This window comes from Phoxinus phoxinus, assembly GCF_949152265.1.
Source record: "Phoxinus phoxinus genome assembly, chromosome: 6".
In the NCBI taxonomy this organism is placed as follows: Eukaryota; Metazoa; Chordata; class Actinopteri; order Cypriniformes; family Leuciscidae; genus Phoxinus; species Phoxinus phoxinus.
In genome coordinates this window covers 26156570-26171789 of record NC_136881.1, presented here as the reverse complement: position 1 = coordinate 26171789, position 15220 = coordinate 26156570, and the positions used below count along the sequence as shown (strand labels likewise).

The following is a 15220-nucleotide window of genomic DNA, read 5'->3' as shown; positions in this document are numbered from 1 at the left end:
ACTCTACACTTGTATGTGTCATGAAATGGGAGCAAGGAATGCATGAGAAGATGAGGATCTTTTTTCCCCTTTCCTTTTTAAATGCCACGCCAGCTTCTATGGCTATGTTCATGGCTAGGGCCAGGTTTCATTATAAAAAAAAAATAAGATGTTTAAGATTATATTTATATATTTTTACACACAAACATCCGGACAACAACCTACAAAGAACATAACACCGGGGTATATATAAGGGGTAATGAGACAAGACACACTTGGAAACAATCAGGGAACACTACAACAGACTAAAAACAGGGCACTCGGGACAGGAAGTAGAGTGCAACTGGGGTAAAAGGCGCATTTTACTTTATTCTCCTTCAAACCACTAGATATAACAAAAATTCACCTCAGCACTTAACCACGTTTGACTATGCACATGGAAATTTGGCATATCCTTGACAGGATTGCGAACAGCAACGCAAAGTTGATCTAATGTTTAGTGTTTTTCAAAATGTTGTAGATTATTGATGTAATATATCCGATAAATTTCCGTGAACCGGTTCTTTACAACAATTCGTTTCAATGAACTGGTTCGAAAAAACGATGATGTGGTTCCTTACGCCATCAATCAATGATGACGTCACTACGCAATTCTTTTCTGATAACTCAGTGTAAAGTTATGTATCAGGAGAGCCATGTTGTTATGTTCCTGCATGTCTTGTCAGGACTTTTGTTATTGAGTACAACAGGTCCAAAGGCACAGGAAAAATGCTTTTCACTACTCCCATATTGCAAAATATATATTCCCCTCTAACAAAAGTCCTGACAAGACACAAAGAACATATAACAACAGACTCACAACTATTTGATTTCAATAGAGTTTGCTATCAGCATGTTGCTAAGCTAAAGTTTAATTAGCATAAAAATGCACAAATATTTGGTAAAATAATACGTCTTCTTAATCACATCGGATATTTTTAGCACTACCTTGCAGTATTACATAGGGCATACATTTGTTTATAATCTCTGGTCCTATCCCAGCAAACAGAATGCTCCTCTAACATTAGCATAAGGTTCCCATTTGATTGTTTTTGTGAACTAATTAAATTGTTAGCTGCGATCATTAAGACTTGAGGGTATAGGCTTCTTTGAACAAAGCCAGTAAGCAAACAAATAGCAATCAACCTTTTTAATTCAAAGATTCCCTGTTGTTCACAACAATATTCAAAGGCCCCATAATTTGTACAGTGTTTATATATATCAGTATATATACTTAACCTTATCCTTAACCTAAAACACAAACACAGTTTTTTTTTTTTGCCAATCAAATATTTTAGAGATTGGCATTTCTAGAACAATGCATATTCATCATTCCAGTTTTAAAATGATGCTGCCTCACATATCCCAGTTCTTCAAGACATTGAGAATCCTGGTTCTTCAAGAAAAAAAGAATGTTGAAGGGGTGAGTAAAATAAGAAATTTCTAGTTTTTAGTCATTTTGACTTAATTTAATACGTGTTTTATCTTATTTTAAATAACCTTTCATTTAAGTCATCTTGACACCCTCTTGGAAGTTTGTTGAGGCCTCCTAGTGGGCTCCGGTCCCCTGGTTCAGAACCACTGACATAGACCATGAACCGAACATTATAGCAGAACATAGAAGAACATTATAGCAACCTTCTATCCCCCACATCATCAAAAGCACCGCTTATTTTGTTACATTTAAAAATCTATTCTAGAAATTGTTGGTGATGTAACAATTTTTATTTTATTTTATTCTGATTCAAACAGTTTTGACTTTGTCATCAAATATTTGCTGAACCTTGTAATGGGTGTGGGTCTGGATGGTAGTGGTTTAAGATGTGTGTGAACAGGAGTTAAATGTGCCCTTGGCTGGACTAACACATCTGGACGCCCACCATCCCTCTTCTCATGTGTCTGCTGGGCAATGGCAGATCAGGACAAAGCTACAGTGTTCAGGGAACTGTACTGCTGTTCCAGCTGTGCAGCTCCAGGTGAAATAGACCACCAGTCAGTGGGCAGGGACAAAAGAAGCACACTGTATATATATATATACACACACACACACACACACACACACACATGCATACACATACCCTGAGGCTCTACAGCAACTCTAAATGAGGCATTGCAGAGGGCCTTCAGAAAAAAAAGACATCTAAAAATCTTTGCTCAAAATAGAATATTGTTGCAAGAGGATGATATTTCAGACTTTCAGAAAGGTTTCAATCCATTATGTAGCTGAAAACAATGAAAAATATGAGAGAAAAAGTTCTCCTCTCAGCAACCTTTGTGAATTGTTTAGCGCTGTGTGTAGCACTGGCTCTGCTAGATGTTTGTTTTAGAACCAAACTTCATTGTTGACTGAAAGAAAATGCCTTTCTAGCAAATGTGCCTTGCCAAACCAACATTCATTTATCTATTCATTTCTGGTACACTTTGTCATATGTGTATCCAGCGTATATCCAGTAAGTAAGAAAAAGAGGTTGAACAATAGAAACAACACTTCACCTCTAATATATATGTGGTCAAGCTCTATAGCCACTCCAAACTGTAAACAAATTTACTTTGTATGTTTTTAGTTTAGTTCATTCCATCCAGTGGCTTTAGAAACCAAGAATTACAATCAAAAACACACATTTCAAAAACAGAATGGAATAGAATTCTGGGCCGATGGATGTGCAAAAAGATTATTAGAGATCTACTTTTGCTTGCTAAAGATTCTAGAACTTCTAGCATGTTTACTTAAACTCTGCTCTGTTGGCTGTGCTTAAACTAACTTTAAATACCAGTTAGATGTACCCACTGAGAAATCCTCTGATTTTGTACAACTTTTCGTCTGAATAAGTGCACGTTCCATACATCACCAATCAGACTATTGGCCTCTCTGGTCAGGTGTCTTCACATATTTATTTAGGGTTTTATATAGCCTATATATATATATATATATATATATATATATAGAGAGAGAGAGAGAGATTACAGCCACCCTTTACAACAGTAAAAAAGTGCATTTAAGAATTCATTAGTCTACTTATTTTTATCATTGCAATAAATAGGCTAATTCAAAGCTTATATATCAATAGCAACACCTTCCACAAACATCCTGTGCAGAGATGCCAGCATAAAACCTATACTGCTGTCTTTTGGTTCATCAGATGACAACAATAGTGTGATAAAGTGCTGTGTGTCTGACAGCAGACGAGTCACACAGGAAACCAGTGGGCAGACAGGCTTGTACATTGCTCCAGCTTTGGTTAACACTTCCTGTCACTGGATGAAGCACTTCCTGTTTTAGTTCCAGCTGTTGAAAGCACCTCTCAGTCTTGCATCTCACCCTACTTCTGGGTTTTCATGTCTTGAATAATCATTACACACCATTTTCAAATAATAATAATTATTATTATTGTCATATTATTACTATCATCTATTTTGCAATTATATTCAATATGATATTCATATCTCAGCTACCTCAGTTAACCCTCTGGTGCTTTTCAGTTATGAAAAATGATATATATATATATTTTGAATATGTATAGGCCTACTTCATCAGAATAGCTCGGAAATTGGTAAAGGTTTTGGCTCTTGCTATGCAAACGCACACACACACACACACACACACACATACACACACACACACACACACGCACACACACACGCACACACACACGCACGCACGCACGCACACACACACACACACACAAATTAGCAAATTAACTTGTATTAGGCTTGAAAAAATAACTTTTAATTTAAGTGAACTTAAACGTATGATTTCACTTTTCTAACTTTAGTTAATGTGTAATGTTGCTGTTTGAGCATAAACAACATCTGCAAAGCAGCAGATCATTTGCATTTAAAGGGACACACACAAAACTTCGCGTTTTTGCTCGCCCTCAAAAAGCGACAATTTTAGCAGGCTATAAAAAAAGATCTGTGGGGCATTTTGAGCTAAAACTTCACATACACACTCTGGGGACATCAGAGACTCATTTTACATCTTGTGAAAAGGGGCATCATACCACCCCTTTAAAACAATTCTTACATAGACACATTATAATAAATGACATAGCCTACTTTGTCTTATCGCGCTTGAATGGTTTAAAAGCATATGCATGCATACGAGCCTGCAATTTGCAACACAACTTGTTTAGATTTATGACTTTGATTTTCTTGCAGTTTTAGAGTAAAACGTGTTTTGGAAAATATATATTTCATATAAATATTTAAAATTATATTTTTTATTTTTCATAATAAATGTAAAATTCTACAACTTTTGTAGTTCTTTTTCCCCCCCACTTTTTTCACTTTATCAATAATCTGCCAAGCGGTGTCCTTAAAACGAGACCAAACTTAAGTCTGTGCTCCAAAGCATTTAAAGCAAAAAAAGATTTATGACAGTTTAAGTTGGAAATGTCATTTTCAGGTCCATGCTCAAAAAGGGAATACATGGTTTGTAATTAAGCATAAATATAATTTAGTTCAATAAAATCCCATAAGAATATAAAATAAAATAAACACTATTGAATTAAAATGTAGTTTATTAATTTATTTGAAATAATAATAATAATAAAAATATTCAGACATTTTTCTGGCCATAAATTAGCTAGACTAATGTCCACAACCACAAATCAGCATCAGTGTTCTTATTCAAATAGAATCTAAAATGTAACATGTTAAATGTTAAAAGATACAATTTTCATAGTAAAGTTCATTAAAACATATTTATTAGCTGAGGGTGTGAAGTCATGTTTGTTAGGCCTACATCAGTCCATTTTGTTTAAAAACATTTATGGTTGAGCCTTAAAATAATTCAATTGAATACCCCTGACTGTGTTAGCATAAAATCACACAGTATTAAGGGCTATTTTTAATATAAAAATGTTATAATTCAAGTGCTAAATCGTGAATTGGCCCTTATAGCGTTCAACAGCATGATAACGTTGTTGATTGTTTGTCGCCATCTGCTGGTCGTTGTTGACATAGCTCGCGAACCCATGTCATCACTTCTTATCAAGGGGGCGTGGCATATATTTAAACAACTCATCATAATCATTTGCCTCTGCAAACACGCAGCTGTCCTGTGCACTTATCGTCCCTCTATTCACTGAACGACGACATTTCTGTTCCTGCTTGCAACAATCACGTTCGGTGGTAGGAGAGCTGCTGGGCGTTCAAGGTGTCAGTTTGTAGCGGAATGTTTGCAACTGATTAAAAGAGTTGTGTTGCAGGCACGCGCGCTGGTAGCGGGAAAAACACCTTGCGGTTTCGAGTCGACATCTGGGAAGTGAAATTTAAGAGTAGTTTCAGGAAATCAGAAAACATAATTAAAACAGTTGCTTGCAGGTAAGTTTGGGAGGGGGATTATTGCAGGGTGCCACAGGTGCACAATTATGAGTCATACCATATTTTGGGGTTGCAAACATGGATGATGGTGATGGAAGTTAATTTTAACCCGTTCAGAGTCACTTTTGGTGTATATACTCTGGTGTATTTGTCCTTTGGATTAGATTAGACGCTGGTAATTGCTTTTTTGACACTAAATGTTATTTTAAATCCACATCAATAATAGTTAGACTGTTTTAAAATGAAGTTGTAGGGTTAACATTAAAAAGACCGTAATATGAATGAAGTCATTATGAAGATGACATTATATTATGAAGTCATAATATAGTTTTTTAAAAACATTTTTGAAAATGTACAATATATTATGTTGCAAAACTGCTAATGTGATTTCAGCTATACTTGTCCTGCACGCTTTGTACCAAAATTGATTGTGTGAAATATAAGCGTTTACAGTTATAATATTAAGCCATATCTTTAGGCTATATGCTTCCAACACTGAAATTTAAAATCAGTGTTAAATGTCAGCTATTTTCTTTTGATGTATGTATGTATATATATATATATATATATATATATATGCATTTAAATTCACTTAATTTGTTAAAATCAACCTGAACTATCTTTAATGTTGCTTCTTTTCAGAAACAACGTGTCTTATAAGAAATTAGAAATAATTTGACGCATGCTTATCCTTTTTTTATAATTTATATACACGTGTATATAAAGATGAAATATTATACATGTAAATATTGGTATAAATTAATATAAATGTAGATGAATATTTGTGTCCTTGCATATAATCTGTGAATGTTGAAGTGAGTTTGATTGTGAAATGCACACAGGTGTGGTGGTTTGGAGCGGTGATGGAGTGGCGTCAGCATTCTGCAGTCAGCTGTGAGCCCGCGTTCCAGGAGGCACAACGATGGCTTGAGGTAATGACATCATCTAATGTACTTCCTGCAAGAGTGCAGGTCTTTTTTTACCCTCATGTTCTGTTGACAAGATTGGCCATGTTCTATGGGCACCCAGAAACACCAGTGCTATTAATGTGTAAACAATTAGTCAATTTTACCTGACATATATTATTGAGGCTTTACCCCTTCGGTTATATTACGCAAGCATTTTTTCAGCATGCAAAGAACGTGTGTGCGCTTTATTTCCTGAACGTTATTCAGGAGGTCCAATTAAATGGAAACTTAACAAGATAACATTCATCATGATGTTTTCAAAGCCGCTTTAGATGGCCTCTACCATTGTGGTTGTCTTACTTTATCAGTTCTGAACCATTTGCAAAGTAGCCAAGTTCCATCAGCTCCATAAAAGATACCATGTGTCATCTTTTATTCAACTATTGATTGTTTTGAATAATGATGTAATGCTTTGTTTGTTTTTCATCATGGTGGTTTTATTAGTTCACAGCAAGACATTACTTTGAGCAATATGTGTACTGTGATGACCTTATAATAAAGTACCATCACAGTTAGCACAGAACAGTGATTGTATCAGATGCTTGATGGTGTAGTATTTGTTTAGTACCATAATATATATATATATTTAAGTACTATGGTATTTATATGAAACTTCGAAGAAATACAGAGTTTTTAACCAATTGTATATGTACACCAGCATTCAAAAGTTTGGGGTGGGAAAGATTAAAAAAAGTATGTTTGATTGAAATATCATGTTTACCAAGGCTGCATTTATTTGATAAACGTACATTAAAACACTAATATTGTGAAATATTACAATTTAAAATAACTGTGTGTGTTTATTTATATATATATATATATATATATATTAAATAAATAAATAATAATTTGTTATATTTATATAGCGCTTTCCTGGGTACTCAAAGCGCTTATATACGTGTATAAAAATAATAATTATATGAACTATTCCTGTGATGGCACAACTGAATTTGCAGCATCATTCCAGTCTTCAGTGTCACATGATCTTTTAGAAATCTGATTTGATGCTCAAGAAGCATTTCTTGTTACAAATAAAGTTTTTGAAGACAAACTTTTGAATGGTAGTGTAGTGCATGTCCAGAAAACATGGTAGTACATTGGTACTTGTTTTTGTTAGTGTTTAGCTTTGCATGGGGAATGTGTTCTTGCTTTCAACAGCCTGCATTGAAGTCTCACCTCTGAGATCTAACCACCATTTCCTGAAGACCTGTCGCTCACCTCCTCTACCATCTAGAATGCTGGCGCTTTTTTATGCTTCCATTTTGTTGCATGCTTTTCAAACCTAAAACTATAAAACTAATGCTTTTCTTCACTATTACATATATTTGCAATTGTATAAACTGGGATAGAATAATGGAATTGTGAGTAGTAGTTAGATCTCGCAGGTTCTGCTTTGGCTCTGTTGTGACGTAGACCTTACACAAGCAGCTATTGATGGAGTACATTCCATGTGCCCAAACAAGCTGATGATCAGGATGCAGAATTGGGCAGGCACCAGGGTAAGCATGGATGCTTCAGTGCATCTCAATCTGATTCTCAACACAAAGGACCCCTGAGCTGTTTGCAACATTCTGCGTGCCAAATGCCCACTCCAACACATTACTTGTACAGTCAGGAGCCTGCTTGCTTGGGCACCTCAGTCTCCAAACATGATGCACTGTGTGGGAGGGTCTGAGGCCCTGTTTGAGTGCACCATTACTGTATGTGTGGATGGTAAGGCATTAGGCAATGTTTTGGTTACAGAGCTGCCTAACTTTAAGGCAGTGATGGCATGGATTGATTTGTGACTGATGTTGGAGGTTAGCAATGGAGATATTGGTGTTTTTTTCTTCTTGTAAATCATAGGACTCTTGTTGAATTTGCTCTCAGGTTGTTTTGCTTGCTTAATGGCTGTAAAAGCAATTATTTGGTGTATTATTGTATTGCATGTGATGAGTGAAGATCATACTCTGGTTGCAATATATTAGGTTGGAGTGGAAATAGCATGTGTTTTTGAGAGGGCCTGTGGTTTCCTGTTTGCGGACATTCGTTCACTCATTCATATATATATATATATATATATATGTGTGTGTGTGTATTTATGTCCAAGTAAAATAAATAAATGTATTACCTTGAGAGTTTGGCCAAAAAAAACAACCCTTTGACCATTGTTAGATGTTAGTGTATGTTAGTTTCTGCATGGTTTTGAGGTTCCTTCTCATTTAAAATAAAATGCAAGAGTAATTCGTTTTTCCTTTCTAATCGTGATTAATTCGTTTTTTAGAATTTTAAATAGATTATTGACCGGAAAAAACAAATATTTCATGATTCTAAAATCCATGTTTCAAGATCGATGCATATGCATCATCAGGATTTGTAATCCATGCATCAAGAAAACGAGTGAATCGTTTACACACCTTGTGTGTATGTATATATGTGTGTGTTGTATGTCCTGTATATAGTCCTGATTTGTACCTGTGATCCGTTTTTTTTTTTTTCCTTAACAGGAAGTGACCAACAAGCGTTTTGGAAGCAAAACCTTTCGAGTGGCCTTGGAGGATGGAGTCCTTCTGTGCGAGTAAGTGCTTTTTCTATGATTTTTATTTCTTTGAACATAGCAATGGGTCATTTTGCTAAATTTCAAGGTTTGTCTAAAATAAGCAACTTATTTTTTTTGTATATATATTCCATCTATTTTCAGTTTGATCAACAAACTGAAGCCAGGCATCATCAAACGACTTAACAGGCTGTCCACCCCTATTGCAGGCTTGGTGAGCATATTTTAAATTACATCAAAAATAGATTTTATTTAGTTAATAGAATTAAGATTTAGTCAATCATTTACTCGCCAATGAAACAATAGTTTTTTTCATCAAACAATTCAGATATACTTGTCTAAAATTGTGCATATGCCAAGACATTTTTCCCATGAGTCCTGAGTATTCCATTTATAAATGCTGAGTGTGTTGGACAGCACCTGACAACTGTCTCCTAAAGTTTCCACCCCTTTTCTGTTCAACTTGTCTCTTGTACTAGTTAGTTCTCAGTGGAGCTTTATCATACAAGCTTCCCTACCTTGTAGCATCTCAACTTTTTGCTTAATATTTGAGGATGATGTTTAACTTTTCGTTTACCCTAACTGCAATAGTCAATGCTGGTTTCTCTTCAGGATAACGTGAATGTGTTTCTCAAGGCTTGTGAGAAACTAGGGCTCAATGAAGCACAGCTCTTCCATCCTGGAGACCTGCAAGATGTGTCCACGCGTGTGACTGTCAGGTGAGCAGAGAGAAGTGAAAGTGCAAGTTCTTATTTCTGGTTTGTTTGTTTGTTGTGTTTCATTGCAATGTAAGACCTGTAACTGTAATGAACTGAGATGGCTGGATTTGCTGCCTGTGCCTTCTAATGTCTCTCTTGCATTATATTTGCACAATTCAATTATCCTTACTGATGCAAACTTATCTGTATTTAAACTTTATTACTGCATTTGCGGTTTGTGTGAGTATAAAGAACGAAGTAAGTCTTTGAATAAGGTTCATTTGAATAGTGTTTGCAGTCTGATTACATTTTCATATTCAATAAAAGGCTGGATGAGTCCTGTCACACATTATCTGTCCAACATCAAACTCAAACAATGATACCTGACAAACCAAGACCCATGTTTTAGTCAAGCTGCTTTATGAAAATTGTATTTTGAGTGATGACATTTAAATGGCGGAACAGTCAGACATGAAGTTTTGACTGATGATCAGTCACTAATAAATGGTTTGGTCACCCAAAAATGGAATTCTGCTATTTATTCAATTACTGTCATTACAAAGACTTTAGTCACTTTAATCATAAATTAAGATCCTGAGAGGTTTCTGTTCTTCCATTGAAACTTAAAAGATCCAAAAAGGTCATAAAGGTTTCGTAAAATGAGTAAGTCTTGTGAAGAGATGGATATGATTGTAAAGATTTAATTTAGTCTTATTTGCGTCTAAACAATGAGTGGCACACCGAACACATCACATGGTAAACACGGAAGCTTAAAAATGCATGTGAGTTTACCAAATGTGATGCGCTTTATGTATGTGCGGTTTTATGTGAATATGAAATTTCAAAGATTATCTATAGTCTTATGGATTTGGAATGACACGAAGCTGAGTAAATGACATATTTTCATTTTTGGGTGATCTGTCCCTTTAAGATCAGGGCTTGATCAAATATACATGGAGCATAAACTTTACAGCCAACATGAGATGTTCATAGCTTATTTCACTTTTGATTAAATTGCGATTGAGCTTATTGAAATGTGAAAATGGTCTTTGTATGACAGGTAGTTGAAGGAGGAGGGGTTCAAAACTATTCCTTCTCTTTCTTGTCCTCTCTCTACCACAGTGCTTCTCATCCATTTTGACTCGATTGCCTTCTGTATGGGAGAAATATGGTTTTAGTTCACATCTTGATGGTAGTTTTTCATTATTTGAATTTGGATTTAAATTTAGATTATTAATTTATTAACAATAATGTATTGATTTACATACTGTTAAGTCATGAGGCCCTGGCATCCAACTGCTCTACTATCCTGATCAATACAAAAAGGTATTTTCAAGGTATACCTAGACCCAACTCTTGAGCTGTGTATTTCATCACACAGCCTAATTCGTTTTAGGTCCTGACCCTAACCCTGAACAATAAATCTTGTCGTCCACCCTGCTGAGAGCTTCATGTCCCCACTATTGGTCTTGTGGAGGGACGAGGGGGCAAGAGTGGGTGGAGATGAGGCACGGCGACCTCTAAATTTAGCCCCAAATGACTGTCCCTTCAAACCAAATGCTATAGTGGATCTGACTGCTATTTTTAACTCGCATGCTTTCTCGCGGTCATGTTGTTTTAGGGCTTAATGGAATAACAGAAACACTTTCACTTAATAACCTCGGATCAAGTGCTGTTTCTTATAGCGCGTCTGACTTATTTTTAAGATAACGCAACACTGTGTAATGAGCGTCGGGTGTTTAGGTGCATTCCTCTGCAAATGCATGTTTGCTAGTCCATAGTGACAAACAGATGGCTCACATGTCCCGTGTCAGCACGCTGTGGAAACAAGTATGTTCCCCTGTCAGATAGGTTACGGGTTCTTTTTGAGCACTTGCCGATTGTCTTTATTGGACATAATGGTTATTGTAAATAAAAATCAGTGTACATGATTAGTGACTTACAGTAAAGCTTATGCGGTATGTAGTTGAGGTCCATTTATAGCAGTGACTTAATTTTATTGGAGGGTATGGGGTGGATTTAGTTGCTGGTCCTGTTAGTGTAAGCTGGAACTGATCTGTGTGTCTGACAGTGAATGCTCGTTGCATTTTAACCTCCTTCTCTCGTTCTGCTTAGACGTGAAGAGACGAGCAGGAGACTGAAAAACGTAAGTATTTATTTTCTCTCTCTCCTGCTATTGAAAACTTGGTATTAACCACAAACTAAACGGTAAATCAAGTGTCTATGCATGGCTTGTGTTTGATGTGGACTGAACGTGGCCTTTGACTCTTTAGTTTGCATACCAAACAAGTTGATTTGTAATTTTATCTCATTACAGTCTTCTCTGGTATTCTCAATGCGGTTTCATTTAAAAGTGGACATTTAAAGCCACATATACTGCTTTGCATGCACTATTTGGATTAGGGATTGCTGACTAACATTTTGAAATATGAAGTGTCTTGATACTGATGACAATGCATGTAAGATATTGGAACTGGGGGTACTCTGCATCTTTATTTAATTGGTAATATTATATAGACAGACATACTTTTAAAAGTTGAAAATTATCTTGTATTTGATTCCTTATTAGAATAGTTCTAATGATCTTCGAGATCCAACAGGCACTACAGAGCCCACTGTTGTCTTCATTGTCTTGTACGTGTGCCACATTCCTACCCTGTTGCCACCCTGTGTTTGTGTGTGTGCGCGCAAACGGTCATGGTTTTCTAGATGGGAACAGAAATGAAACTGGGACACAGAAGCCATTCATGCCACACGCTAGCATGCACTACATTAAATTCTCAGAGGCTTTGCTTTGGGCTTGTATCATGTTAAAACTTATGAAAACTGATATAAGTCGTATAAGCTATAAACTAATCTTTACATGTTAAAAAAGTTAATCATCTTAAAATATTATTTTGTCCTCATTTGTGTTATCTCACTCTCACATACTCTTTCTACATACAGGTTTTGATCACTATATACTGGTTGGGGAGGAAGGCCCAGTCTGATCCGTTTTACACTGGACCACAGTTGAACTTAAAAGCCCTTGAAGGTTTGCTCGGCATAGCATTATCTAAGGTATTTACTTTTTTGCATATTTAATTTTAAATGTCCCCTTTTTCTTCATTTTCTTTTAAAGGAAGTGCAATGTAAGTTTGAGTGTTGTTGCATGATCTAAATAAAAAATGTACAGAGGTGGTTTTCCATGGTGGTGGAAAGAAATATGAGATGGGAGGTAAAATTATTATTCAAGGTGTTTGCGTTCCCTGATAAACTTTTTCACGCACAAAGAATTCAAAAGTTTTGGGAGTGAACATAAACTTTTTTCCCTTTTTTTGCGAGGGGAACTAAGGATTTGTGGGCGCAAGCTTATTATTTTTCCATCACCATGTCCCTTGAGGGGGTCCGTAGACATTGTACATTTTATAGCATTTTATTTATTTTTGTTTTAATTAAATTTTTCATTTATAAAAGTATATAAAATATTTATAAAATCTTTTCATTTTACATTATTATTATTATTATGGCTGTGAACCGATTAACATTTTTTTAATCTAAGTTATTACCTGATGTGCTGATTAATTAATCACATCAAATTTGGCTGAGTAATTACCCTCAAAAGATGATTTAAAGTCATGAATGTGTAAAGAGCATCATAAAGACATCACAAAAAGTTGTTTTAGAAAGAAGTATTTTATTTGATTCAACAAATTTATTAGACCATTAATTTTTTTTTCAGAAGCTATATCTGGATTAATGTGTGCGTGTATATATATATATTTTTTCAAAATCACTTTTGATGTTTTGTTGGTGGCCATGATGTTGTGGCCCTCCTCCCCACGGGGTTCGGGAAAAGTTAGCGATTGGTTATGGCAAATCCAGAGTGGCTCTGGGCAGATCCAATAGTTTTAAACTTCAACGAGTAGCCGCCTACAAGGAAGTTAACGCTTGTCAGTGGAGAGTGGCCAGACTCTTTGTACAAATTAAATGTACGAGAGTCTGGTAGGACCAGGCTAGTGATGCTCTTAAGACATTAAAATTGCCTGTAGTTGGCAGAAAATGTCTATGGTAAATTTGAGTCATTCATTCGATTCGTTCAGGAATGCAGTAAATGGGTGTGTTCAGCTTGAATTCATTCATTCAGAAAAAAATACCACTGTCTTGCTCGGAGATACACAACAGTTCTGCTCTGGCTTTATAGGTAATATGTTCATGCTAAATTGACAGCCCTAATTATTATACAATATATTTATAAAAATAAACAAGGATGTAAGTCAAGAGTTGTCTTGTAAACGATAAATTGTCAATTTGATTTGTATAGAGCTTAAAATGCCTCTTGTTTAATTGAAACATTTCACATAGTTTTTACAACTTCGACTATCAAGTGTTTACATTGAATCAAATCCCCTCAAGTGTTTATGCATTGTAACATCCATAAGTCAAATAAGCCCCTAGAGACAGATTCATTACATTACTGAAATAGGGAAATGTTACTGTACATTTGAGTCTCATGCGTTTTGTGTTCTCACTAAGGACGTCATGCAGGTCCTGAACTCCCTGTGCATTTTAGCCGCCGATAAACTGATTCACTCAGGCGTAAGTCTGTGTTGTCGGTCCTCGCATGATAATTATCAGAGCACTGACTGACATATTGCTCGGTGTGTAGCTAATTTCTTCAATCAACGAAATGGAAAAACTACTGTAAAAGTCCACTGGAGATCAAGTCTATTCTCTAAAAATCACTCATTTGCCTCTCTGAAGTTTTCTGCTCTTTGTTCACCTTCTTCCAGGCTCTGGAGGAGTCCAGGTCGAGTGTGAGGGACAGTGGGTACGTGGAGGGCTGGCTTTCTGACAGGGAGGATCTGTTAAGTCTGAAGCAGTCGGGCTACAGGAGGGAGGACTCAGTCGAGAGCCTGGACTCAGTGGAGTTTCGCACACACAGTGTGGCTTCAGACTGCACCATCACAGCCGGCAGTGAAGGTAAGACTGGGCAGTGTGTGTCTGTCTGTTAAATTAATCATTCTTTTTGAAACCAATTACAATTGTTTTTTTTTTAGATAAACTTTACTGTGGATATGTAATTAATGAAATCTTTACGGATATGTAATTTTTATTCCTTTTTATTGTACTAGTGTGCTCTTTTTAATATGGTCATCACAGTGAGAACTTTGCAGAACTTGTATGTCTAACGTCATTCCGAATGAATCCAATCACGTTTCAGGGTCTGAAAGTAAAGTTTATGCACTAAATCTAGTGTTTTTCAATTTAAGTTTTAAAACTATTTTATTCAGCAAGGATGAATTCAATTGATTAAATGTAACAGTAAATACCTTTACATTGTTAAAAACAAAAAACAAAAGCAAAAACTTTCTATTCAAAGAATCCTAAAATAAACTACAGTTTCCACAAAAAATATTAAGTAGGACAACTGCTTTCAACATTGATGGTCAAGAAACAATTCTTATCAAATCAGCATATTAGAATGATTTCTGAAGGATCATGTGAGACTGAAGACTTGAGTAATGATGCTGAAAATTCAGCTTTACCATCACAGGAATAAATTGCATTTTAAAATATATTAAAATAGAAAGTTATTTTAAGATAATAATATTTAACTTATTTTTTTTTTTACAGTTTATTTATTTATTTATTTTGATCAAATAAATGCAAACTTTGTAAGCATAAAATACCTT

General features: G+C 35.5%; 1 protein-coding gene across 14 annotated transcripts in view; it reads left to right on the top strand.

The window, feature by feature from the left end:
• The first annotated feature begins 5042 nt into the window (after positions 1 to 5042).
• lmo7b (LIM domain 7b) overlaps positions 5043 to 15220 on the top strand; it is a 39437-nt gene continuing 29259 nt past the window's right edge. For 6 of the 14 annotated variants that reach the window (XM_079616891.1, XM_079616890.1, XM_079616898.1 and 3 more), the window contains exons 1-9: positions 5043 to 5151; positions 5229 to 5343; positions 6186 to 6275; positions 8798 to 8868; positions 8992 to 9061; positions 9460 to 9566; positions 11661 to 11691; positions 12492 to 12605; positions 14318 to 14507. In XM_079616891.1, coding sequence (XP_079473017.1) covers positions 6207 to 6275; positions 8798 to 8868; positions 8992 to 9061; positions 9460 to 9566; positions 11661 to 11691; positions 12492 to 12605; positions 14318 to 14507 — 652 coding nt within the window. In that variant the 5' untranslated portion in view covers positions 5043 to 5151; positions 5229 to 5343; positions 6186 to 6206. Of the gene's footprint in view, positions 5344 to 6185; positions 6276 to 8797; positions 8869 to 8991; positions 9062 to 9459; positions 9567 to 11660; positions 11692 to 12491; positions 12606 to 14317; positions 14508 to 15220 lie in introns of all 14 variants that reach the window. The other 8 variants (XM_079616888.1, XM_079616893.1, XM_079616899.1 and 5 more) reach the window with 7 other exon arrangements.